We start from the raw sequence: 27,307 nt of genomic DNA, 5'->3' as shown, positions 1-27,307 counted from the left end.
GCGGCGCTGGGCGGGTGCCGGCCATATTGGATCGCGGCGCGGAGCCCGCCGGTGCCGCGCTGGTGGCTGCGCGGGCGGCGGCGCGGAGCCGGCTCCTTTCTCCTCCTGCTCCTGCCGCTTCGGCCCCCGCCATCCCGGCTTGCTTTTTCGGGGCAGCGGCTCTCCCGAGCTGCCTTTATCCCTGCTCGGCGCCCGCCGAGCCAATCGGCAGCGGCCGCGGCCGAAGCGCCTCCTAATTGGTTTCCCTCCTTTTTTTCCTCGCTCCGGCTCGCCGCTTCTTTCGGCTCGCTCCTGGCCCTGCAGCCGCCGCCGCCCGCCCGGGGGTTTTAGCTATTTATTCCGCTTTTTTTTTTTGTTTGTTTTCGTTTTAGGCTTTTTGCCGCTGCTGCGCTGGCCGCGGGGCCCCGGATTGAAGGAGGCGCGGACGGCGACGACGGCCCCCCGCGCGCTCTCCCCAGCCCCCCCGCAGCCGCCCGGGGGCACCGGGGCTTTTAGCTCTTTTTAGCTTCCCTTCCCCCCCTCCCCCCGCCGCCGCCTCCCGCCATGGCGGCCGCCACGCCGCTGGGGCCGCGGGGCCGGGGCAGCGCGCCCGCCACGCCGCTGAGCCCCACGCGCATCTCGCGGCTGCAGGAGAAGGAGGAGCTGCGGCAGCTCAACGACCGCCTGGCCGTCTACATCGACAAGGTGCGGAGCCTGGAGACGGAGAACAGCGCCCTGCAGCTGCAGGTCACCGAGCGCGAGGAGGTGCGCGGCCGCGAGGTCACCGGCCTTAAGGCGCTCTACGAGGCCGAGCTGGCCGACGCCCGCCGGGCGCTGGACGACACGGCGCGGGAGCGGGCCAAGCTGCAGATCGAGCTGGGCAAGATCCGCGCCGAGCACGAGCAGCTGCTGGGCAGGTCAGCGGGGGCCGAGGGACTGCGTGTGTCTGTGTGTGTGTGGGGGGGGGGGGCGCCGTCTGACAGGCCGGGCCCGCCTTTTACATCTGCCTCCTCCCGCGACCTGCTTATCTCTCGCCTGGAGGCGGGGAGCGGGGGGGGGGGTGCGCTGGCGCTTGCTGGCTGGGCTCCCCGCAGGTTCCCCCGCCGTGGCGGCGTTGGCCCGCCCGCGGAGAGAGGTGGGCGCCCGGGAGCGCGCGTCTCCATCTCCCTGTTCCCCCCGCTTCCTCCTCTTCGCCCGCCGCTGCCATGTGCCGCCGCCGGGCTAAGCGTTTGAATGAATGAGTGAGCGAGTCAGCCCCGCTCCGCCCCGCCTCGGCCGGCCCCCGCGGCGGGAGGCGGCGGGCAGGGCCCCGCGGCGGGTCCGCCCCGTCCCGCCGCGCCGCGCTGCCCCAGCGCCGCCGCTGGCAGGTGCCCCATGGGGCGCCCCAGCACCCCTCCCTCCCCCCGGGGCCCTGCAGACACGGCGTCTTTCCCCCGTGTTCGTATCGCAGCGTGAAACGCTTCGGCTACAGCGGCAATGGAAGCTGCCTTGAAACTTCGCCTGAATACGTCTTGAAATAATTAGTGCTTGAGGGCTCCAGGTTTTGAGTGAGGAAGACCTTCTTCTCCCCTTCCCCGATCCAGCGTACGCTTAATAAATGGTATTGTGAGTGAGTGCCTGGCGTTCTTCCTTGCTATTTTCGCTGTAAGGTTTAAGGTGCTTCAGGATGAAAAATGCCAAGTGTTGATGGTTTGTTTGCATAGTGGCTTTGAGGAAAGAAAACTGCAAGTGGACTAGGGTTTTGGTCGTGCTGCAATGTAGGTTTTCTGCTCTTTTTTAAAAGACTTCTTTTTTTTTTTTTTCCCAAAAGATGCACTCTCATAATATAAAAATGCTTGAATGTATTATAAGTAGAGTTCCCAAAAAAACAAAAAAAAAAATCTGTTGTTTTTTCTGGATACTCAAAGGTTATTAAAGGCAGATTTGTGGTCAGATAGCTTCAAAATTGCAAGCAAAGGCACAACCCCAAGGTTTACACTCTTGACAAAGAGCTAATTTGTGCCACTAGCTTTTGTGGCTTGCACAACTGGCTTGATTTAGTTTTAGGTTTTTTTTACTTGTTTTTTAATTTAGTTCTTAATTCTGTAACTACTGTAGTTTTCTATTGCCAGAAGAGATTCTACCTTTTTTAGCTTTCAGAAAGTCCGGTTAGAACAGCAAAGTTGGCCTAATTTCATTCTTAGTATGACAAAGTTGTCTGTGGACTGATGCTGAAGGTAGAGAACAATGAACAACGTTTTTAGTCTCACTTTACTCTTGCACAATCTGTTAATTTTGACCTTCAGTTAAATATAGTCTTAGTCCTGATTTTGATAATGAAAAAGATACTTCATAGGTAAACTAGTACATTGATGTTCTTCTATGTCTACAGATAGCTCTGATATCTTTTTGGGTTCTTAGCTTTGTTTAAAAAACAAAAATGAAAGCTGTGAGCTTCTAATTAGTGAGTATAGTTCTTGTGGTTACTCTTTTGTGCCCCCTATGAAGCTCTAAAATCAAAGAGGTCCGTGATAGTGACAGGGAAAGCAAGGTGTAACTGCAGATGGGTGTCAAAATGACTTGACTTGACAGTCAAGCCAAGAGTTTCCGTCTCTTTCCTGATGACTTCAAGGGGAAGGTTGACACTTCTCAGAAGCTGACTGAAGAATACGGGGGATGTGTGGGCTTGGGAAGAAGAGACAATCTGCAGTAGAAGCTGCCTCTTCTGCAACTGTAATTGGGGCTTTAATAATGTGGACATGGAAGTTCTTCATGTTCTCGTTTATAGTTTCCTGTACTGTCACACTTAGCAAAAACTTGATGAGTGTAAAATTGCTTTTGTGCTGCAACTGTGGCCTTTTATGATGACTGAAGTGCTGTTACTCAATATTCTCAGTTATCCATACCTGTGTCAGAGATCGTCTTTGTACGCTACAAAGCAGCGATGAGTTTCTAGTTCAGAACTAGAACTCCTTAATACTGTTTGAGACTGCTAGATTCTACTTAAATCTGTCTGTGGTTATTTGTTGTTGTTTGGTGGCAGACCTTTTTGTGGTATGCGGTTTCTTAAGTCATCCCTGTGTATTTTTAAGATATAGGTATTTTCTGGATATTTGAGCTGATCCGTAATTACGTTTCCAAAGTCTTAAAAACAAAGCTTTCAGATTGATTTGGAGAACACTCTCTGATGGCTGTCTCAACAGCTGTTAAGTCATATTAAAAACTAACAAAAAGACTCTAAAACACTTTGCACAAGCGTGCATGAGTGTACTGGTAGTTCCAGAGATCTCATTTTGCAATGTGAGGTGAAAGTTTGCATCTTCATGACAGGAGTGCCTGTGCCCTTTCAGAAAACTGAAGTGTGGTGTACACGCTCCATCTAGTTTAAAAACTGAGCAGAGTAACTGTAGTAGTAGAGGTTTGGCTCAGTTCTCCTCCACAAGACATTGGGAATAATCTGGCTTGCTTACTGCTCTAGTTAGATCCTTCTAGAGTATACTTAATCTTGCACTTCTCTGCAAGATACCCATCCTGGACTTTGGTGTGAGGTTCATCTCATCTCTCCTTAGTTGCGTAAGGTTGCGTTTGGACAAGGTAGCTGAGCCAGTCTAGCAGTGTGTTACCACTGCAGAAGACGGGGCCATACATGCACGCTACCGGCCTAGTTTTGATTCTGGCTTTTGTCTTGGTTATTCAGTAAACTGACTTGAATCGTTTTGTTGGCAGAAAGCTGCTCACTCTTTCCCGCTGATCTAGTTTTCTTTTGGTTGAGCAGAGAAGTATGAGAACTGGCATATGGGGTGTGGCTCTCAGCAGAAGAGAGAAGTGGACTGAGTAGGACTGTGTCTTTCGTCAAGCTGCAAGCTGTTCACTTGACTTGATGTCTTGGTAGCCTTACCCTAAGAGTCAGATGACTAGTTGTCATTAGGGATACTTGGATTCCTTTTGGAATAAATGGAGAGAAACGGTAGGATAACTTGCTCTCTGGAGACGTCCCCTAACTGTGGAAGGAGCCGTACGTGTTTAGCTGTTTAGTTGGCTGAAGTTGGCCAAAATGAATCCTGGTCTAGCTGCCCTTCCAGTGCTATTTGAATATTTTTGCAGGTGGTTATTCTTGTTTCCCTGGATGCACGTACAGCTCTGTGTCCTCTAGTTAGTACAAAATTGTTCTGGAGTGCTTTATGTACTTGTTTTATTCCAACCCATTTCTTAGTTCTTTGATTTTCCATCTAATTAGTGGATCAAACTTAAGCTTCTTGTCACCTTCAAAATTCTGTGGGGCTATTCTTACTCTTCTAATCAAATTAAGTTTGTTTGTTATATTTTCTGTTATCTGGCTTCTGTCTCATGTATGGGGTTTTTTTTGTTTTTTTTTGAACATAAGTATCAGAGCCTTGTTCTGTTCACATTTATAATATCTCACAAAGACCTGTGGCTTGTTTTTATACTTGATGTTCCTATATATAGTGAACTCCTTAGATACTATGGTTTTAGGGAGTGCCTGTCATGCAGTAGGTGCTGGTGTAGTAGTCTTCTCTTTAGTAGAAATCTTGAAGAGCAAGAAAAAAAAAGTGAGGTTAAAGAAAAACCTCTCTGCTTCTATTCTGAGGAATGGGTGGGAGATGATATGCATGATTATGAAAGAAAAAAGGAGGCTTGTGACAGGACAGCGGGAGATAAGCCAAAATAAATCTCATCTCAAGATTGTTACGGGAAAAAAATCCAGGTACCCTTGAGTTAAGGCATATGTCATTCCTGGTCACCTCTTGGGCAGTGGAGAAGAGGGAAATCCTATTTCTTTCCCTCATTTGTGAAAGAATTGGGAGAACTTGTCAGTTTAACAATATTTCCAGTTTATTTTTTCCTTTTTCCTGATTAGGCAAGACTTTACTGTATACTTTCCTGTCAGTGACAGAATTCCTGCATTTCCTTCCTTTGAACGGTATGTGCAATTGTAGTAAACTTGAGTTGTAGTTCTGAATGACCTTAGATGGTCCTGCTAACTAGAAACAGTCTTGAGAGCTCCGGGATCTGTGTTCTTGCTTCCATACCACAGTGAGCAGGATGGGGAAACAGATCTGACTGGAAAACGAGCTGTGATCCTGTTTGCCAGGCCATCATGCAGGCACTGTTGGCCTGAGAGAGGGGTGCAGAGGAATGGTGGAGAGCCCTAAGAGGAGGGACAGCTTTGTAAGTGTTTATGGCAGGGGAGCCGTGGTTGGTAGCTAGGCCACTGTGGGAGATGGTCTCTTTGAGAACAATATTGGATTCAAATTGATGATGGCAAAGTGAAGAATTGTGGCCTGGATGCAAACCTAACTGTGAGTGCAGGACTAAAGGCATTCTGGACATCTAAGCTTCATTGATACATGGAAAAAATGTCTATGCAATGAATTTCCAGCTGCTTGACTTGCCTAGGAATAATGAAGGTGAAATTAAATAGTTTCCCTATTACCCTGGAAATAGTTGACTCTTCAGCTAGAATCTCAAAGCTTTTCATGAGCTCCATTCAGCACCAAACTCCTAGCTGCTGATTTTAGGTAGAATGTCCCTCCTGTGTCAGAACTGTGCAACCTTGGTCAGGACTTGAAAATACTGCAAGTTTCGAGCTCTTTGAGAAAAGAGCTGAGCAGACAACACTGAAAAAGCAGTGAAGGAAATGATGACATTATGAAACACACAAAGATAAATGTAAGTGGCAAATGCAAGAGCAGAATTTTGAATTGCTCCATCGCTCTGGCATCCTACAGGCAGGATTAAGTTCCCTCTTACGGGAGGGAGTGTGTCATGCTTCCTTTGTTTGCGGTATCTGCTAACCAGGGAGAGTTGTCGAGGCAAAAGAAAAATTCTGCTCTGTAACTTGAGCACTTAACCTAATGACAGTTTACATTGTGCAGTTTGACACAATTTTGTCACCTAGTAATGCCATGTTAAAATGATTGAGGACCGTTCAGTAAGTCAGACTTACTGTTATGTTACTGTGTCTGCTCGTAGATCAAGTAAGTTTCAGGATGAATTTCGTCGGATGAATGCTGTGATGGGGATATATTTAGATGGACAACAGGTTAAGGCTTCTAGTTGGACATGTCTGTCTGTTCTGATTTCTGTGTCACGTGAGATGATTGTGCCCTTTAGGGAGTGTCAACTGGTGTTACGCTAGTTCATTTAGGAAACTCCTTGTTTACATTTGTCTTTGTGGCAGGCTGAGATTTCACTGTGGCAGTTGTCCAAGGCTGAAGCGCATCAGCTGTCCTCTTAGGGGGGAGAGTTTTCTTCAGAGTTACTTGTAGCGCATTATGTAGCTCATTGAAGATATTGGTAAAGGATATAACTGTCATTGCACTATAAATTTTGCATTGCAACACATTTTTGGTTATAGTCAATTAATTGTGGCAAGGTACTATATGTAGTTCAATGCATTTAATCTTTTAAGAAATGATTTCTTTAGCTTTTTTGCCTTGTATCTTAAATCTGTCTTCCTTCTCCATCTTTATGCTGAAGTGAATTCCCGAGGTAGGATCGAGTAGTAAAATAAACATCAGTATAGGCTTGATGTCAGCCTATAGCTTCAATTGCTGGGCACGTGTTTGGCCCAGTGCAGCTGGTACACTGAGCAACTGCTCAGAAGAACCATGTTGTCTTAATGCAGGCAAAGTTTTAACAGCTGTTACAGGTTTTCCTGTGGTGCACATGTGGTTCGTTGTAATATGTTAGAGGTACTGTTTGGGGAAGCTGATTTAATATGCATTTTGAAGTGTATTTCACTCTTGGAGTGAAGTCAAGGTTGGTGGCTGGGGAGCTGCTGAGCTTTAATCTGAACTCTGATGTATGCCTTTGAGACAGCATCCCAGAGAAGGAAGAGGGTTAATTAAATTTTTTGCACAATAACTTAATCAAATGAAATGTAAGAATATTACTTGAACAATCTAAGAATGTGTCTTCCATGCAGTAGGGACTTTCCTGTTGCATGCAACAATGCAAGGAACGATGTGCTGGAGGGTAGGATGGTGAGAGTTAAAGGTTTGTTTTCAGATATGCGGACATATAATGATAACTTGAAACAGTAGGCTTGGAGAAGGCTATAGGATAAATTTCAACTAGTTAGGTTGGGAGTTTGAGACCACCTGCTATTGAATATAGTGAAATTATAAGTGTATTACTTGATGAGATCCCTGCTGGATGTTCACACCTTGATTCAGATTTATTTAGGCATCTGTACACAACTTATTCTTCTGTTCTTGTGAAAGGCTTTAGTACCTGGCTTCTACCTTCCATAGAATTTTATTTAACTTAAAATCTTAATTAAATATGTTCTGCAGAAATTTTGGTTACCTCTTGATATTTAACAGGGGATCTGTTTCTAGCATGGATTTGTTACAGAAAATTCAAGCTGTGGCTGTATTTGGGACCTGTAATAGGACCGGCACTTTCAAGTACTTTCAATTCTTTGTTCGTTTTTGCAGGTACATGTTTTAAGGTACCCTTGACGGGGATATTGATATATTGTATAAATATATCTTCTGGTAAAGGAATCTGTGTGACCACAATTTGATTTTTGCTGCAGCTAGTGAGTTCCTTGTTTTGAATCTGCAGAGACTGTTTTCCTTTATTTTTATCTTTAATCAGTTTTCAAAAGTTACCACATCTGTTAAGATTTGCGAGCTCTTATGGCAGACCTACTGTTGATCTTTTTTCCCCCCCCATCCCCCATTTATTTCCCCCAAAAGTCATCCTAATTTCATATTAATGAGCTAGATATTTTTAAGTAACATGAAATGCTGGAAAGGAGACCAGATACTTTATTCATTAAAGATAGGTTAATGGTCAGCAAAATGACTCTACGCCACTCCCTTGGATTCAGATGGGTTGCTGCATCCTGAATTATCTGTTATTCTGCAAATACAGAAGCACATCACGCTTTATTCAGATGAACTGTATGTTCTTGTACTTGTAACCTTCTCCTCTTTTTCAAATCCCCTAAGTGTGGTGAGTTTTGGTCAATGACTTGATGTGTGCGCTTCTTGCATAAAAGTTCTGCTAAGACTGCTGGGTAGAGAAGGTGGAGAAGGATTCAAGCGGTCAACTGTTTGAACTCTTCGAGAAGAGTTACTGCTGAGTAGTAAATGTGCCCTTCAAACACTTTGGTCACTGTCTTCGGTTGACTAAAACAGATAAGATGAAAGAAGCTAGAACCAAGTTATAACCTGAAACACTATATTATTTGGAGGGAAGGCAGTCTTTCTTGTCCAGTTGCTTTTATAAGTGTATACAGAAACATGAACACTTTCAAACAATGTCACTTACCAGCTGCTTCCTTGCAAAACATAGCTTTATTGTTGCCTCTACCTTAAGAGGGGGGGAACAGGAATACTAATGCTTCATATTTTGTTTAGCCCACAAAATCCATGACCAGGGTCCATTTTTTGTTTTTGATATTTCTCTACAATTAGAGTGGAAGAACAGCTCAGTAAGGTGCAGTACCATGTAATTTTGTATGGATGTAAATGTGGTCTGCATCATAATTAGCTCTGCTGCTGGCAAGAGCATTTCTGTAGCTATGCCATGTAGCGGTTGAGACCCACTGTTTTTTGAGGAGGATTCAGTTAGTGTTGGTAACACTTAGCTCTGTGATCCGACTTACTCTAAGTGCTGGCACAAATGAGGGGTTAGGTGTGGGAGAATAGGAAAGGACCTCCCTTAGGGAGGCATCCTGCTCTTGTCAGGTGCATGGGAGTATGAAACCACATCCGAGTGCGGCTTGAGATCTAGCTATCCACTGAAAGGAGCAGTCTTGCTGCTTTTCTTGTATTGGGTGTGGGGTTTATCTGGCTCCAGGGGACCGATTCATTTTATTAAGTAGATAGAAAATTGTTATGTTTTTCCCGGGTGACTTTTTTTTGCTAGTTTAGAAAGAAATTCGGTCTAGGAGATCAAGTGAACCTCAGAGTTGACACAAGAGGAGGGGTGATTGCAAGTACATGAAAAGGGAACCTTCCTCTTTCTGTGAGTTATTTAGTGGCTTGGCCATTTTTGCTGATCTACAAGCCCAGTGGGCCACATAGTCTCACCAAAACAGCAATTGTCCTAAGCTATCTGTAATTCTGAGAACTTTGAATTAGCTTTAAATAAGGTAATGCAGGCAACTGGACACAACCACAGTAGCTTGTGGTGCGTGGGCTGATTTTTTTTCTACTTTACAGCGTATATCTGGGGAATGGTGAGCAGCCTAATCTGTTTGGAGCCTCGTGTCTCAGCTGGACTGAATCTGGTATGAGAAATTAGCTTGTATAAAGGTAAACTGGTGAGGTGTATGAACTGCAGTCATGGGGCTTAGGTGTACACCTCTGAGAGTAGCAGTGCCAAATGCTTGCTTTTGTCAAGCTGCTTGGGAGGCTGGAGTATATTGGGCAAAGGGAATTGATTTTATTATTTTATTGCAATCTGTGGGTGCAGCTCCATTAGTGAAAGAAATGCTGATAATATCAGTTAAGGCAGAGTCTGAGTGTTTATCCTTTACGTGTCTGTAGAATCTATATGAGTTAAACGATGTAGGTTAAATTTCTGAAGTGCAATTTCTCCCTGAAGTGGGGAGAAAATTAAGGGGAAATGGCTGTTTTGTTTAGTCAGGTCCTAGTTCTGCATTACTTAAAAATAAATTACAGTTTCATGGATAAGAAGATCCATATACTTTCTATAGATTAAAGTCAAAAGAGAAGGAAAAAAAAGAGTTTATTCTTTGAGGAAGATGAAAGTCAACTATTATTTCTTTGCTTTTATTTCTTTCTCTCATGAGCCAAACTATTCGAAGGAGTTCTAGCTGAATTTCTGAACACTGCAGAAAGAAGAATTTTTTGAAATATAGTTTTGACTTTCTGTGGAGAAAAAAGCTAGCTATTGTTGAGAGACCAAAGTTCTTCCTGGTAGAAATTACTAGGTATGAGGATGTAGTATACATTGGGTACTTGTTTTCATAATTGAAAGTTTTTTGTGATCTCGTTGCGCTTTCCCATATTCCTTTAGGGCTGGGATGACACACTGAGTTGCTGAGATTTCATCTGGCTTTCAGTGTGTGAGGTGTTGAGCTGTAGTTTTTGTTTCTTTCTGAGAGTATGTTCAGATGAGTTTTAATTAGACAACTCATAACACTAATAACACTTAATTTTAATACTCCCCCCTTCTGTGACTTGAGTCAAATTAAATTATAGGATGACTTCATAGTCAGTCTTCTTAAAAACATAAATGAGGAGAATACCTTGATGTAACTGGTAATACCTAATTTAGAGCTATGGGTAGTGTATTGGGTTTTAATCAGACTATTTTTAAGTATATATTATACATCTTGCCAGTGTTGTTCCAGTTGCGAGAGCTCTGTTTTTAGCTACCTGCCTGTTCGTAATTGGTATGGGTATTTTCATTACAGAGTAATAAAAAACAAAATAACTTTAGGTAAGGAGTATGGGGAATGTTTCCCTCTTCAACTACAGGGTACTTTCCTGGGGGCCGTGCAGCTGAAGCAAGCTATGTACATGTGACTGTAGTTTCAGGATTCAGCTTGACTGGCTGACCTCAGCATGAAGCCTAGTGAAACAGCATGCATGAGGTACTCTCTGCGTGTTTTGGATAAGCGTTCTTCAACGCTGGTCAAGCCAAGGAAAGCCTGATTTGGGCTCTCATCCTTCCCAATAACATGAGCAGACAGGTTTTTGTTGCAGACGTTCCGTAGCGAGACACTTTTCTCCTTTTTTCTCCTCTGCCGGATGGCCTCCTTGCGTGCTGGAGTTCTTGGCAGGCCTGCCCGAAAGGGGAGGGGCAGGCTAGTAGGCCTGCAGTGAGTAGTGGAGAGAGCTGGAAGTAGGAGCACACAATAACAGAAAGCCTGTGCTCTTGTCTGATCTATGGACCCAACTGTTCTGAACTGTCGGGTCTAAGAAATGCGAGTAAAATGCTGTTGATGGACTACATTTTCTTCTAGATATGCCTGAACAGTAGAAACGATTCTCAGTTGTCTCAAAAACTGTTAGTGCATACAAGAGCCTGTGTATCCCATGCTCTTGCAGCGTGCCACCTTGGTGGATGTGGGATTACTCGAGAGAGTTTGGACATCAGCCAGTGCTACGTCTCTTACATAAAGCCCGCCATCTTGTGGCTGCAATGCGAAATCGTCTAAAAATTTACTTACTTGGACAGATGATTTTTGGAAGCCTTTGTGCACACACTTCTCTCGAGTTTAATGTTACTCGCATATTGTTATACGTGATCTTGAAAAAGCATCTACTAAATTTGAAAGTCTCCTTTGAAAATTGTACGTTGATTTGATCTTGGTCCTATTTTGCTGAGAAGCTCTGCTATTGTTTCTTGTTAGTGCGATATCTTGATTTAAAAAGTAGTGGATGTTTTCATGCTTTAAAACACTTTGAATCTCGTTTTTAAGAATCTTTCACTCGCTTCTTAGTCTCCCGAGTTTAGTGTTGTGAATTCTGGTTTTATTCGTTTCTGCAAAGAGAAATGTGAAAGCTGAGCAGAAACCTGATAGCTGCTGTTCTGTTGAGCGTGAACCTATCCCTTTATGTAAAATGTTCATAATTTGATTATAAAGATTAAGACTTTTATATGCTGCTCTCCTAACGAGATATGGATGTGTGGAAATCCCAGAGAGAAAAGAACGGGCTAAAAGACAAAAGAGTTTTTCTTACACATACTTAAACACAGCTGCATGTGACATCTAAAGATTAACAGTCATTTTGATTTCTGAGTATGCTTTTCCTGAGACGTTTCCCCTATTTTTGGTAGTAACCTATTGTAGCACTGTTTGTGAATGATTCAATTTAAGCTGAAGAGTGTAGGTTTGTGTGGAGGTATTTTACTTTTCTTTTTTGTTTTCTTTGTTTGCATAAGCATTTTTAAGTAATAATCCCACTGGAAACTGTTTAACCACTTGTATAGACGTGAAAACTAGTTTGAGGAGTAATGCGAAAAGCTTGACTGTCTGCCTTCTTGAGGAAAATGACACCGGAATCTCTTTTCCAGTGCAGTTTCATTGATGGCCCAGACTACTATGTAGACAGGAGTTGGATATCTTTGCTGTGATGTGTAGAACTTTGCTATTATGTGTGATCAGAAGGGTGTTGCAAAGCAGTTCAGTAGGCTACAGCTTCTATTAATGGAGAACTGGCTTAAAAATACTGAGCATAGTTTTCATTAAGATGTTATTCTGTTAACTGGAAAGGGATTACTTGGAGCCCCGATGGTGAATCCACACAAGTTCCCACATGGATAAAGGAAGTGAGGAAACCTTGCTTATTTCTGCCCTACGAAAATGGCCTTCTGATGGGGGAACTTCCTGTCTCCTGTTAAGTTTCTGGGGAAGATGTGACCTTTTACAGTGGCTATCTAAAGAGATGACAAAAGGTGTCTTTAATTGCAAACAAACACGCTGTTCCCTTTTCCACGTGTGCTTTAATTCTAAAATCCTTTGACTGTGTTCCCTTTAGATTAGGGTTGCTACAGCCCAGGCCCAGTATTACGCTGTGGCTATATAGGATGAGAAACTCCTTAGTTCTGTTTTATTTGAAACAGAGCAAATTAAGCCAAGACAAAATGTTTTTGTTAGGTGACTCAAGTTTTTAAGATTCCGAATGTACCGTGTTTTCCTAGTCGTCAGCCTGTTTTGGAGCATTTCTAGACTTCCCTAACCACTTTCTCTGGTTTATTACAGTTATGCAAAAAAGGAATCTGATCTTAATGGAGCCCAAGTCAAACTTCGAGAGTTTGAAGCAGCCCTCAATTCTAAAGAAGCTGCACTGGCCACAGCTCTTGGTGATAAGAAAAGCCTGGAGGGAGAACTTGAGGATTTAAGAGATCAAATTGCACAGGTGAGAGGAAATGGTACACTATCAAGCTTTTGCCATCAAATTATGTGTTTTATAGATGTATGGTACATCCATAGTGAAAGACCTACACTTCATTCTGATAAAATGCAACTTTATAGCCGAAAAATGGAAGCAAAGCAGTCATCTAGCGAATACTAGAAATAAGTTATGGTTCACTGTCGGAGCTGGAGGCAGTACTCAGTAGGTGTCTGCCTGTGTTCAGTATTGTTCAGTTACCTTACTCATGATGTGAGTGGTGAAATAGAGCACCTTTTAAAAATTGCAGACTATGACATTTCAAGGGATGGCGCTGTCAATAGCAGAATTCAAAATTCCAAAGTGCCTCCCAGCTTTAAGTTTGTGATTCGCTGTGCCCTCCTTTGCTTCTGCCTGTACTTCTCTATCTTCTGGACTTGTAATAGAACAGGGAGAAAAAGAAAATCTCGTGCTAGTTAATCCTTTGAAATATTTGATTTGTGATCTTTAGCAGCATTAGGCAATAGGAGAAGACTAGGAGATATTTGAATTCCTAGAGATGGTGTTTGCTAAGTAGAAAAACTGAAGATTTGTAAGGAGAAGTCATAACTGATACTAAAATGGTAGTTATCAATGTGCAGTGTTTAGAATTCACTTGTGTAAGTAACTTTAAAAGAAAGATACTGTTTTGTTTTTTTGTTTGGTTGATTTTTTTGTTAACTTTTAATCGTTAAAGTTAAGGCTTAACTCACAGTTAGCTGTTTCTTCTCAGTAACTGAGATCCTTGTGTCGCATGAGTTCTGCTCTATAACCTTTGCTGTGCTGAATCCTTTTTTCTTCTTTTTTTTTTTTTTTTAAAGCTTGAGGTTTCTTTAGCTGCTGCCAAGAAACAGCTTGCAGATGAAACTTTAATGAAGGTGGATCTTGAAAATCGCTGTCAGAGCCTCATTGAGGACTTGGAATTCCGTAAAAATATGTATGAGGAGGTAAAGTGATTCAGTGTCAAGAATTCACATTTTTAAAGAGAAGAAAAAAAACTGGTGCTCATTCTAGAATAACTTAGATTGGAAGGGACTGTGGGAAGTCATCTGGTCCAAACTCCTACTCAAAGCAGGATTTACTTCAACTTTAGCTGGAAAGCTTCCATCTTTCTATTGTAGAAAAATGATGTGGACTTAGAAGTTTTCATAGCTTTATGTTCCATATTCCTTTATATTAAATTCTCTCTATGGTGCCATGTATGTTTCTCTTCATAGTTATGAAAAAGTAAATTTAAAAAAAAATTTTTTTTTCCACAAGTGTCTTCATGAGAAATAAAATGGAGAATGGCACCAAAACAGATGCTATGAACCTGGAACTTTTTTTTTTTTAAGTTTCATAGCTTTCTGAAAGAGCCAGAATTTGTTGAATTCTTGTCTTTTATAGCTTTTTCTTGTCACCCTCTTTTATCCCTGTAGTACTTAACAGTACTACAGGGGGAGCCTTAGAGCAATAACAAATATACCTAAAAGTACTGTCTCTGGTTCTATATGTGCATTTCCTCTCCAGTTTTATTTTCAGCTTTGATCATATTGTTGGAATCACTTTTTTCCAGCAACTAAGGGCAAGCATACAAGTAAGTGGGGGCAGAACACTGGCTAGTGAAAATGACCGTTTGATTTTACAGTACTTTCATTTTGTGCAAGCATGAAAGATACCTAAGATGCCCCCCCTCTCTCGCTTCCTTAGGGGTGGTATTTTTAAGATCTGCTAATGATGAGTTATATTTTCTTGAAAGTGTAGACAACTGTCAGAAGGCAGTATGACTTTACATGCTGATGACATCCTAGCTCTTATTTCAATGACTCGCTGTTAAAGAATAAGGTCCTGTGCGGATCAGACTAGGGAAATGGTCTTGTGAAACTTCCAGTCTTTCACTACTGTTAATTCATTTCAGTAGAAACAGTGCCAAATAGAAACTACTCCAATGCTTATCTGCAAAGCTAGCCAGAAGCTGTATTACTTGCTGAAGAAAACAAATTGCTCTTGGCTGATAGTGTTCTAAAACTTGTTTTGCCTAATATGCATTGAAGGTTATTTTTCTGTTTTTCTCAGGAAATTAATGAGACGAGAAGAAAACATGAAACTCGCCTAGTTGAGGTTGATTCTGGGCGTCAAATTGAGTATGAACACAAACTGGCCCAAGCCCTTCATGAAATAAGGGAGCAGCATGACGCACAAGTGAAACTGTACAAAGAAGAGCTGGAACAGACTTACCATGCCAAAGTGAGAACATCTTTTCATTCAGCTGTCTGAGAAACTTTACCTTTGCTTTATTTAAGGGAAGGATAACCTGTGTAATTATTTGCCTTCCAGAGGATTTCATTCTGAAGCTTGGTTTAAAATTATCGTGCTTCTGAATATGAACTTGTATTTTCAGGTTTCATTTGAGGAGCAGGGTTAAACCTCAGGAAGCACAATAACGTAGCTACTGAATGAGGGTGGTGACTGTAAAAGTGAATTGACTGTGTGGAAAATGTCACTAGTACTGGGCTCACTGTGAATGCGAGGAGAATTAATTTTTTTATTATAAATCTGTTGTAGAAACACAATCTTGATGATAATGAGGTATGCCATATTTTGTATAAGGCTTGTTTCATGAAAGTGCTTTCTGAGAAGATGGCATCCTGAGTACTCTGACCCTGCATGCAACATTGTTATGTAGAAGCCTTACCACACCCAGTGATTTCTGCTCTTCACTCTCCTAGAGTGAAAACACGTTTGAACTGAAATCAGTTATGCTTTGTAATTTCCTTCCTCTACTATGATTCATCACTTCTGTATAGAGGAATCCTGATGTCTCAACTGAACCTGGTTTCTGTGGCTATACTTCTCACAGTTGGTATCTTTAGAGACAAGGTGGGGTGTTACAACAGAGATAAATTCAGTTTGTATTAACTTCTTAGTATAGTTTTCAGTGAAAAGTTATAGTCTTAATGGTGTGCAGTTGCCTATCTTCAGGGCTTCAATGTGAGTTGGAAAAACTAGGGGAAAGAAAACGATTGCAAGTAAAGTCTGGTCAAAAATATTTGGTTTAGACTTTTTACTAACCTAAAAAGCCTTTTCATAATTAAGGCTTTTTCGTCCCCTTTCTTAGGGGTACTTCTTTATTTACATTTTCGAATTTCATTTCATCTGAAGCTATAAATTCAGTAATTAGTCTGTAGTGCTGTCTAAGTAGATGTGGTGTTATTCAACAGGAGTGTTGTAGCTGGTTTAAAAACTGAATGTCCGCATTTTGTTTGCATTAACAGATAAAATTGAGTCTGAAGTAGTGATAAAATGAAGAAGTGGTGACTCAGGGCACTGGTACTGTAATCTTAAGTCATATTGCCAATGTGTTTACACGAGGCTGAAAACTAACATTGGTTTGTTTGGTTTTTGTTGAGAATTTGTAATTTCAGTTCTATCATTCAAGCATAATCAAAAAAAAAAAAACAGTGCTATAGTATTTGACAGTATAAAGCTAAATATTGGCCAGCGTGAAAATGGAACTTAGCAGTCCAACTTGAGTAATGCTTACAAGGGAAACCTTAACAAATTTTTAATCCTACAATAAATACTCAAGAGGACTGTGATTTCAGGTAGCTCAATCCAGCATGGTAATTGAGCTAGCCTATTTAACCCTTAAAAAGAGATGTTTCACTGCGTTACAGCTGCAGAGAGGAACTTTGTGGCTTGCTGCTATGTGTGGTTTTGTTTGGTGACTCATTTTTCTTTTAATAAAAATTGCTTTGAAACTAATGTCTTAATGTGACTTACTGCAGCTTGAGAATGCTAGACTGTCCTCTGAGATGAGCACTTCGACAGCCAACTCGGTAAGAGAAGAACTGACAGAAAGTCGCATGCGGATTGAAAATCTGTCTTCCCAGCTTGCCAGTCTTCAGAAAGAGGTAATGAGCTATTTGTGACTCTTCTGCTTTGTTAATTAGAATTACTGATTTTTAATATAAAAGACTTCTTCTTTCCCTTAACTTCTAAGTGTATTCATTTTTGTGACTTGCGTTAGTCTTCTGTTTACTGTTCTCTACACTTCCAAATTCCTTAATACTTCTTTTTGATAAAGTTGAACTGTTTATCTTTTGTGCAATGTCCTGCTACTGGGAGTATCTGAAAGGCAGTACTGTTAATTAGTGTCTGTCTTAAAAAACATCTACTATGTTTGCTTTAAAAGTAACAGAGATCGGTTACTGGACAAGGTTTGGAATGAAACTGTTTCTGCTGCTGCTTTTCATTCCAGTGTTATTCTGCATATATGAGGGAAATCTGTCCTCCTCTGCCTTATAGCTGATCTTTTACATGTGCTAGTCTTGAGCCAGCCTCGAGTGCTTTGTAGAGCCTAGCCTAAACATCAGGCTTTTTCCCCTCAAGTTCGCTTGCTGGAAGTGCGTGCCGATGTGACGTCTTAGTAAGTTCTTAATCATATTAAGAAATGGTGAAATTCTGTGTCATTTGAAAATCTTAAACTGCAGGAAAAATTAAAGTAACATATCCTAGAGCTACGTAAGGATCTGATCCCACTGCATTAGATTCTGTGCAAACCAAACAGAAGTCTTACTTTATTTTCTAGATAGATGAGGCAACGTTAGGTGCAGGCTCTCTGATAAGAGTCTGTGACACTTTTAAACAATGTAGTTCTGTTCTATAGAAAATTGAACATCCGATATAGGAATTCCATTGAGCAAGCAAGATTCAAAGCCAGAGCTCGAGTACACAGTTCCTTTGTCTATTTGGTATCTTTCCTTCTTACTCCATCTTTCACCCTAGAGCCAGTAAGAGAACTTTAAAAAAAAAAATATGCTGATCTTGCCAGGATTAGGGTGAAATGTGAGACTGAGAAATATATCAAATAACTCTTCTCGAGTGTCTGTAGAGCAGGGTCTTAAGCTAGATGTGCTTAAAATCAGATCACAGAGCACGTATGTCACACATATGAAAGTATGACACAGCCCATGATACACCACACATTCAGAAGTAACTTATTTACTGGGAGTAGCTTTATGCACATTGCACTGGAAAATTTGGAATGAAAATGAGATGTTGAGGTCTGCTTCTGAAAGCAGCTTTTTTATAACTTATTAATCAAGTGAAAATAGAACAAAGCTGCTTTTTTTTCTCTCCTTGGAAAGTATAAATTATTAATAGTACTTAACTTCAGTCATTTTTGTAATTAGTGATGTTTTTTGAATTCCTACCGTATTCCTCCTACTGTACAGTAGACTTCTATAGGATTTCCAAATTCTGTGTATTTCAAGTGAAGAGTACATGCAAGGGGCCTTATTTACTAATTCCCTCCCAAACTTTGCAAATACTAATGGGTCTTTCCAGTTTTCCTGATGCATACATGGTTTAATCTCTGGAGGAGATCAGATGACGTAATGAACGTGCATGAAGTTGCACAAGAGCTGGATTGAGGCTCTTGTCTGCTTAGCTCTACTGTCTTTAGATTATCACTATCTTTCTTTGGTATTTCAGTTAACATGGATTTTTTAGCTTTTTTCTTGTGTTAGTTGGATACCTGTGTTCTGTTGCTTTCTTGGCAGCGAAAGCAGGGTTCAGAGAACTTGTTTCTAAATCTGCGGAGGTATGAGTCATGTAATTCAGGGCTATCACAATCAACCTCTGCCATTTTGACACCAGTTGTCTACCAAAAAAGTCAATTTTGCTGCCACGCTCTTTCGTAGCATGAGTGACGTCACTTACTAAAATACCAAGAAATCAGACTGTTCTCTATTTGCTAGCCCTAATTTTAAACTAGCTTTGTCTGCTTGGAAGAAGACAACTCCCTTCTCTCTGATGCGTGTCTCTGATTTGAGTTACCAGCACTAAAACTCTGTAGTAGCTTCCAGTGTAATCTTCCATGTGACGCTTCAAACTCCTTTTCTTAAACTTCTCACCTGACTTGAAGACTAACAACTGCTTACGCTGGTATTCCTCCTCAGTCTTTAAAGCTGCCTATTTTCGTTATGTCTAGACTGTGGTGGCTTCCTGAATGGGGTACCTGCCTAGCAAACTTGGTGGCTTAACCAGGCAAGGTGATTCTGGGTGGGGCATTTGTTCCTATGTCTATCCTTTAATTAAAATACCGCAAGAACCTGCTAAGGAGAAGAAAAAATGCTCAGGGAACGTAAACCTTAAAAGTCAGATCACTTGGGTAATCTTTAATAAGCGTTCCATTCTCTGTGTACAATGCATACATACTGGCTGATACGGTTTTGAAGTATGTGAGAAAGTAGCTTTCGTCATGGACCGGTTACCATTGTACTTCTAGCAAGCCTTGAAGACTTTAATAATAGGTAGACAGATATTCACTGAGAGTAACTCCTATTCCTTTAGAGTATCTTCCAACAGAATTTGGAATCTGCAGCAGTAGACTGAAGCAAGCGACAGACATCTGAAAGCTAAAGAGAAATTACTTATTGCAGGATCTGAAGTTTTGAGCTGAGTCTTTCATTCTACATCCTGCCTAGCGTGTCTTAAACACAGCCTGACTATTAAGCTCTGTTTTTCTTGACTGAGTAACTTCGATTGAGGTAATATTTTTTTCAGATCTTGGGAAAAAGGAGCAGATGGCTTGTCTGTTAAAGCATTGCATGGACAATTGCTTGAGTATGTGACAGGTGCAAGTTTCATTGAGACTAAAGACATTACGTTTGTAGGAAATAAGGTGGAAAACAGGCAATTGAAGATGGAGGGGACTGAATTCAGAAAGTGGAGGGGGTGCTTAATCTAATCTTACTTTTGAAATCTAGGATGCCTGAATAGCAGAATGCTTGGAGGTGTGAGTGAACTTTCCTGTTTGCACCACTGATGTGTCTTTCAATGCTTTCTAGTCTAGAGCATGGCAAGATAGAATGCAAGAGCTTGAGGACACCTTGGCTAAGGAAAGGGAAAACTGTCGCAAAATGCTGTCTGACAAGGAGAGGGAAATGGCAGAGATAAGAGATCAGATGCAGCAGCAGTTGAGTGACTATGAACAACTTCTGGATGTTAAACTGGCCCTGGATATGGAAATCAATGCATACCGGAAATTGCTGGAGGGTGAAGAAGAGAGGTATGAAAGAACGTAGCAATGAATGTTAGTGTTGTTGTGTGCTTGACTCGCTTGTCTAATTCTCTGTTAAAGGCAGTTCTTGCTGAAAAGCACGTTCATTAGGTGCTTTACCATTGTGTCTGAGGTGCTGTTCTTTTCTCCCCCTCATATACGGCGCACACTTTCAAGTCTCTGTGAAAGCATCCTGCTTGAGTGTCAGGCCACTAGCTCTCTGGAGGAACAAACATCATTCCTCTGATAAGATTTTCTGACATCGTTTCCTCTGATATGTCCTGGGGACATAATGAATTGTCATTTGTGCATCTGTTTGGTACTGCTTTTAATGTTCTTTTTCAGAAGTAATTACAGGGTTATTTAGTTGTCAGCCAGTTTTCTTTAAGGATAGAATAGAAATAATAAAGTAGTCGCTTTTATGATTACCCCGCTTAGGAGGTAGCTACGTTTTCCACACATGACTCCAGGGTTCAGCAATATTAAGGATTTTTTGCTTTATGGGTCACAGCTGTCATTTGAAGTAGTTTGATATTTCAGTGTTTCTGAACTAGGTCCTACTAGACTGTGCTGATTTTTCTTAAGCGTGAGGTGAAACTGCCAAAGTTGCTGTGCGACTTGTTTTTTGCGCAAGTTTCCGACAATGACTTCAGTTCTTCGGTTCCGTTCTTTACTTGCTCCATTAGACTAGGAATGCGAGCCTTAATGAGTGTATGTGGATATTTTTATGATCTTAATATAGTAGTCCATCACTATTGGGTACAATATTTATTTACAATATTCTTATATCTTTAGCTAAAAGAGCCTGGTTGTATCTGGCTTCCCTCATGGGAAGAAGGAGAGAAAGAAGAAAAGGTTTTATAAATGAAGGAATAATAATGTAAAATCAAGTATAACTTATGCACTTTGTTTCTTTTCTTCAATTTAGACTGAAACTTTCTCCAAGTCCATCTTCTCGAGTGACAGTTTCACGGGCTTCATCGAGCCGTAGTGTACGTACAACCAGGGGAAAGAGAAAGAGGATCGATGTAGAAGAATCTGAAGCCAGCAGTAGTGTCAGCATCTCCCACTCGGCTTCTGCCACAGGAAACGTCTCTATTGAAGAGATAGATGTCGATGGGAAATTCATCCGTTTGAAGAACACCTCTGAACAGGTTTGAAAATGAACGTGTGATGCAACTCTGCAATGGGCTTATTGGAAATATAAGGCATCCTCAGCCCCGTTTGAGGCTTTATGTTGACCTGTAGCTAAAGCATGCAGTATAAAAGGGGTGGCCCTAAGGTGTTGAGTTGGTGCATCCCAAAATGCTCTTTCAAACAGCGTTTTGGGTTGATGCTGACTTTTTTGGATGATTTTTAATGCTCTTCATGGCAAAAGTTTAATGTTTTGGTTTTGCACCCACCGGAGTACTAAATGACTCTTCATAGTTGTCTCTTGCAAGTAATCTGACTATTCAGTTAACGTTGTCAGTGACGGGAAGCAATGAAAGCAGATGTAAACTACTGTGGGAGTCTTTTCAGAAGTTTGTCACTGCCAGAAACAAATGCATACTTGATTGCAAAGTAAAGGTGAAAATTTAATTGCCAGGTTCCTTCTACTTGCGTATAGCTTCTCTAAATCACAGTTCCTCTTCCTTGGTTGCATCCGTAGTCTTTAAAAGAAGCAGCCTTCAGAGCCCGAGCAAAGCCTCCTCTCTACTGGCTGTTTAGATTATTTCTTTCTAGGTAGCGTCTAGGTCCTTTGCTAGGTAAATCCTTGAACAGGCTGCTTCCGAATAGCGTGGAGTTTGTTTTAAGCAGGGGAAGGGGGGGTTGTATCCTCATTGGTCAGAGGGTACTACTTCTTCCTGTTTTCCCCCAAAAGGTTATTAACTGTTGCAGTCAATGTTTTTTTCCCCCTCAAGATGTTACTTGTAATTTCTATATGACGTTTCTGTGCTGCATACAGGCAGTTATACAAATCATCACAGGGTGAGGCTGGAGACTGAGGACTGAAATTTCTTAAATATCTTTCCTCTAGGAGAAGAGGAGATTAAGCATTGTCTCAGGAGGGCATCAGAATTACAAGACCTAACTTCTTACTGGCTCAGTTACAGAAAAGGGCTGAATAACTCTTGTCCTGACCTGTGCTGACTGCAGCAAAGCTGTATTTAGAAATGCATAAGCTGCATTCTTTGTTTTCAGTGACACGCAAACTTTGTGTAACGTAGACAGATCCGTTAGCTTTGCTCGAAGGGAGCTTCTCTTGACGTTTTAAACGACAAAAAATAGACTAGCTCTAAATGTTTCTGTTCCCTTTCATCAAAGGAGAGACAAACTCCTGCAAACTCCTAGATGGCAGTACGTCATTATAGGCATCTTAATCACCTAATCCAGGGTGAAACTTGTCCTCTAAAAGGAGTCAAAGACTCAAAGGAGTCATTGTTTAATGAATAGAAGAAGCCTTGACAAACTGTCCTGGTCTAGACAGCTAATTTTTAGGTAGCTGAAGTCTGACAAATGAAAGCCTACTTCTAGTGAGTTAGGACCTGTCAATGTTATCCCCTTTGAGTTTTTCAGTGCTTTTCCCTCTTTTGTGTACCATGTGAGGTTCATTCCCTTTGTCAGTCTCTGAGCTCTGGTGAGTATACCAGCAGTTTTGTTACTGTCAGTAGCCCTGGGTGGTTTTTGGTTACAGGGCTTGGGAAGGTGTGCAGAGTTGAGCAACTGTCTGTAGTGCAGTGTAGTAAGCTGTGCATTGGAATGTTTAGAAGTGTTTAATAGAGCAATATATATAGATACAAAAGATGTAAAATTGTCTTTTAATGCAAGTATGGTATATTTTGTTACAGTGACCAACTGAATGTCCATATTCATTAAGATAAATAACAGTTTGTTTACAATGTTTTTAACTCTGTTTTCAGGTTCCAGAGACAACTATCTGATGTTTGGAAAATGTTGGGGGGAGGGGCGGGAGGGAGTATCGGAAAAAGATCTGCATTTATTTTGAGGTACTCATTCTATAATGACGACTTGTATACGGGCTTATATGTAGATTTGCCACTGCTTATCAAAGTAAGTTGATAGGCAAAAAGTAGTTGAAAGGAAAAATAGTTGTAGTTCTTGCAAAAGGAGTATGTAGCGAGGGAATGTGCATGTTTAGAAGTGCATAGTTTAGAAAGACTGGCAAGAATGTTTTGTTTTCTCAGAAGCTTAGGTGTCCATCCTGTAGGTCCAGAAGAAGTTACTTGCTTTTGAAGAAGTGTTATGTAATTACAGAGAGTCTTTATATTTTGTATAGAGAGATATATCTCGATATGGATAGCTGTATGTCTATATCTATATATGAAAAAATATATAAAGACTCTTTGCAATACTACATATATAAAAATATATATGCATAATGACTTTGCAGTACATATCTGCATATCTGATGGACTAAGCTATAACAAAATTCTAATTTAAATGTTTATCACTAGTTAAAACCAATTTAACAAATTAACCAATTAAAAATATGTATTCAGCTTTAATTTGAAATGAAAAGTAAGACTAATCTAACTAAAGCAATAGATATTTGCATACTGAAGATAAAGTGGTAGTAAACGTTGTTACTAAAAGCTTTGTACATCTCATATGGTTTTATGTGAAAGATACCCCATAAATGTAACAGAAAACAACTGCTGGTGGAAATTGACTCTTTTTTTTCCTCCTTTTTATTAGGATCAACCTATGGGAGGTTGGGAGATGATCAGAAAAATAGGAGACACTTCTGCTACTTACAAATATACCTCAAGATATGTACTGAAAGCAGGCCAGACTGTTACAGTAAGTTATTAAGTTTCAGTTGTTCCTGTGAAGCAGGCTTTAGGACAATTTATGTATCTTAATAGGACTCACAGTTTTTAGTTTTGTCCTTTTCATGTAAGTATTCTGAAAGTAAGCTCCTCAATTTGTATTGAAGTTAATCTTATCAGTTGCTGGGAAGACTAATTTCTTGGTAGATGGAGCCACATTTTTCAGAAACTTTCTTTCTGCATGGAGCAATAGTTTGGATTGCAGATAGATGCGTAGCTGTTCAAACGCTCTTCTGCTTGCCCTAAAAAATGTGGGGCTGCTCTAATACTTTAAAAAAAAAAAAAAAAATATTGGAAGTGGCTAGGCAGACGCTTGCTTTTTTTAACTGGAGAAAATTCACCTGTGTCACTTAAATGGAATGTGTTAACTCAACAGATAACACGAAAATATATTGTATAAGACTAGTAAGTAATGTTTACATATAACTTCTCTTACCAGATTTGGGCTGCAAATGCTGGAGTAACTGCTAGCCCTCCCACTGACCTCATCTGGAAGAACCAGAATTCTTGGGGCACTGGTGAAGATGTGAAAGTTGTACTGAAAAATTCTCAGGGAGAGGTAAAAAATACCTTGGATATATTTAAACTTGTTTTCGTTGACTGTGTTGCCATTCCAGTGTCTCCTCCAGTAAAGGTGAAGGCAGAACCATTGTCAGGGCTTTGAACGTGATTTTAAGATGGCTTCCCAGGAACAGTAGCCTTACATTGAGTAGGGCTTTCTCTTCTTGCTTTCCAACTAAGCATACTCTGTCTTCTCTTCAGAAACTTAACAGTAAATTAGGACTGCAATATTTTGAAGCTTGTGAATTTGTTCTCCCTCCTCCTATATTGAGCACAAGTAGTAAAAGAGTTATTTGTTCCGATATTCCCTTAATGCCATGAATTGGGCTGTGTCTTAAAGTATACTCTGAGGGTTAAAGGTGTTTATATGCTTTTCAGTGATTCTTCTGTCCCTTAAATTAGTTTTCATTTACACTTTTTGTGTATTTGTGGGGAGTGGGGAAAATTAGAGTGGAATTTGGTTTTAACAAAGAGCCATTAATTCTGGGAAGGTGGAGGTTCCAACTTTGGCCAGGTAGATCAGTTGCTGTGACATTCAGCAATTGAAATAAAACATTTAAATAAATTTTGAGTAAGTTTGAGAAGTCCTTGTTAGAAAAACTCCTTTTAATCACTGAAAGAGATTTAAAACTAAAGCATTATGAATCCTAGTTGTATACTTTCCGTGTACAGCTGTACACAGTCACAGTGTGCTTGGGTAGCTTTCCCAACAGCTGGAACTCCCTTCTCTCAAAATGTAAGGAGATCAGTACCAGATCACTAGAGCAGTCAAGTCTTAATTAACTCTGTTGTAGGAGGTTGCTCAGAGAAGCACCGTCTTTAAAACAACTTTACGCGAAGGTGAAGAAGAGGAGGTCGAGGAAGAAGAAGCAGTTGAAGCTGTGGAGGAGGAAGACCTTTTTCACCAGCAGGTGTCATGTTAAATGCTCTTTTAATTTTTTTTTTTTTTTCTAGGATGAAAACCCAAATATACAAGTAAGAAATTTTGGGAAAGAACTGTCCTTGTAACCTCAACAAGTTGGGCAGTTTACGGGGTTTAGCATTGCTATTTGCTTGTTCGTCTTCCCCCCCCCCCCCCCCCCCCCATACAGTAATTTAATAAAAGCATGAAGCTTTGTTATTGAAGTTAGTAGGAAAAAAAAATTGCTTCACATGCTCCCTTGAGGCTGGGAATTGGACTGTCTTAAAACAAGGTTTTGAAGCTGAAGGGTTGTGGGATTTTTCCTTATATGATTTTTCAGGTAAGATTTTTCCCTGGGCCCATTGCTTATGGTGAAATTTGGCTTAAACCAGTTCACATAAATCTATAGTCATTTGCTTTGAGAACTTAAACCTCATATCTCCTATGTTGTTAATACACTATCAGGAAAAAATGCCTTGGGCATGCTGAAGAAATGCAGCTCTAAAGACAGTGGAAATGTCTGAACTTGAAATAACAACATAAAATGTTTTGAAATGTAAGAGAATACTGAAACATAACATATTATTTGGTGGTGTGCATTTTGAGCCTTACCCATTGTGTTCTGATTTTGACCATGAAGTTAGCCTTTCTAAAAAGATAATAAAGGTAACAAACATTAAGAAGTTCTTGTAATGCAAAGTTTGCGTTTCTTACCTTGGCTAAAACTCTGCTGCGTTTCAGTTAGTATATATCTTAACGAGTCAGTTATGCAAAGTAATCTAGACCACTAATTCAGCGTGCATATATAAACAAGCAAAAAATGGAGAGAGTTGGGGCTGCTTTGGAAATGGCTGTTTTTGCTAGCCAAATTTTTTGAGGCTTTGACTGAATCATAACTTTGTGGAATTTAATATAGACAGATTTTTATTGCAGTTACGCAAAAGTACTAAAGTGCTTCAAGCTACTCTTCTGATTTCTGGGACTGTGTAGTTCAGCTAACATGCATGTCTTGCTATTTTCTCAAGTAAAAATATTATAGCAAGAGTGAGTTAGTTTTGATGAAAAAGCCTAGAAATATTTGCATATGCTTCTCACAGTACTTACCAATTATCTGAACTAAATAATATTTTTAGCTTGAGATTCCAATAAGAATTATTTAACTTGTGTATATCTGGTACCCATCTTCCATTACCTCTCGCAGAAGAGGATGTCTAGCTTGCTGGGGATTGCAGGCTGTATTACAGCTTTGGTGCAGACTGACTCTTGCTAAGACTATGCCAGGCACATAACTGCCTATATTAAAAATGTGCAGTATGTTATTTGGAGCTGCTAACCTCCCCGCCCCCCCCCCCCTTTCTGTTCATAACAGGGAGACCCAAGGGCATCTAACAGAAGCTGTGCGATCATGTAAACTCCTCCCGTCAGCCATCTTCCTCAAATTATGGTAATCCTTGCCTACAGAACGGAGCCTTCTCAGAAGCACAACATATTTTTATATTTTCTTTATGTGAATTTTTAAGCTGCGAGTCTGATGGCCTTAATTTCCTTTGTCACTGAAAAGGAAGTTTTGTAAAAGAAACCATTATCTGTAACTTTCTTGCAAGATGTGAATTATTGACACTGAACTATGTACTGTTTGAAAAATGACATCCCCACCCACCCAGTTTTTATGCCAGTCTTTTTTTAAACCTTGTTAAAATGGGAATATGCCACTGTGTTTTGGGGTTTGGTTTTTTAGATTACACCATGTAGACTAGCCATCTGCTGTTGACCTCTTTATATTTAGGTGCTGTTGGGGAAGGGGAAGGCATTTTCGATACTATGAACTTTTTTGTACTGAAGACTTTTTTTTTTCTACAATGCTATCAAGGTTGCAAAATTTTTTATAGAAAAGAACAGCTTTGTTCAAAAAAAAGTACAGAACGTAGCCCAGTTGATCATGTAAGCGCTCAGAGGATGAAGGATGCAGCAAAACTTGTTTTTTATTGGTACTTTCTTCTTTACTTAGATTTCTTATTCAGGAAGGGGACTCATGTTAAACGCGTTAGTTGTGTTTTTAAGATAGTGTAACCGGCTTAAATTTTCTTATGTGATATTAACAAATAAAAGGCTGTTTTAATATGGA

At 40.6% G+C, this 27,307-nt stretch overlaps 1 protein-coding gene across 1 annotated transcript; it reads left to right on the top strand.

The window, feature by feature from the left end:
- On the top strand, window positions 1-27,307 carry LOC138064627 (lamin-B1). Its single transcript, XM_068928057.1, has 11 exons — window positions 1-896; window positions 12,674-12,830; window positions 13,664-13,789; window positions 14,898-15,068; window positions 16,610-16,735; window positions 19,676-19,896; window positions 20,816-21,041; window positions 23,587-23,691; window positions 24,160-24,279; window positions 25,076-25,192; window positions 26,552-27,307. Exons 1-11 carry the CDS (start codon window positions 544-546, stop codon window positions 26,591-26,593), a joined length of 1,764 nt encoding a protein of 587 aa, XP_068784158.1. The 5' UTR covers window positions 1-543; the 3' UTR covers window positions 26,594-27,307.

This window comes from Struthio camelus, chromosome Z (genome assembly GCF_040807025.1).
Source record: "Struthio camelus isolate bStrCam1 chromosome Z, bStrCam1.hap1, whole genome shotgun sequence".
In the NCBI taxonomy this organism is placed as follows: domain Eukaryota; kingdom Metazoa; phylum Chordata; class Aves; order Struthioniformes; family Struthionidae; genus Struthio; species Struthio camelus.
The sequence above is the reverse complement of the archived record's forward strand: the minus strand, read 5'-3'. Positions and strand labels throughout refer to the sequence as shown.

What these genes read in the sequence shown, in the direction of transcription:
- LOC138064627 (XM_068928057.1), top strand. Translation starts at nt 544, where the DNA reads ATGGCGGCCGCCACGCCGCTGGGGCCGCGGGGCCGGGGCAGCGCGCCC. An exon ending in TGAAGAACACCTCTGAACAG is followed by an intron (nt 21,042 to 23,586) that starts GTTTGAAAATGA and finishes CCTTTTTATTAG; the next exon opens with GATCAACCTATGGGAGGTTG. An exon ending in AAGCAGGCCAGACTGTTACA is followed by an intron (nt 23,692 to 24,159) that starts GTAAGTTATTAA and finishes TTCTCTTACCAG; the next exon opens with ATTTGGGCTGCAAATGCTGG.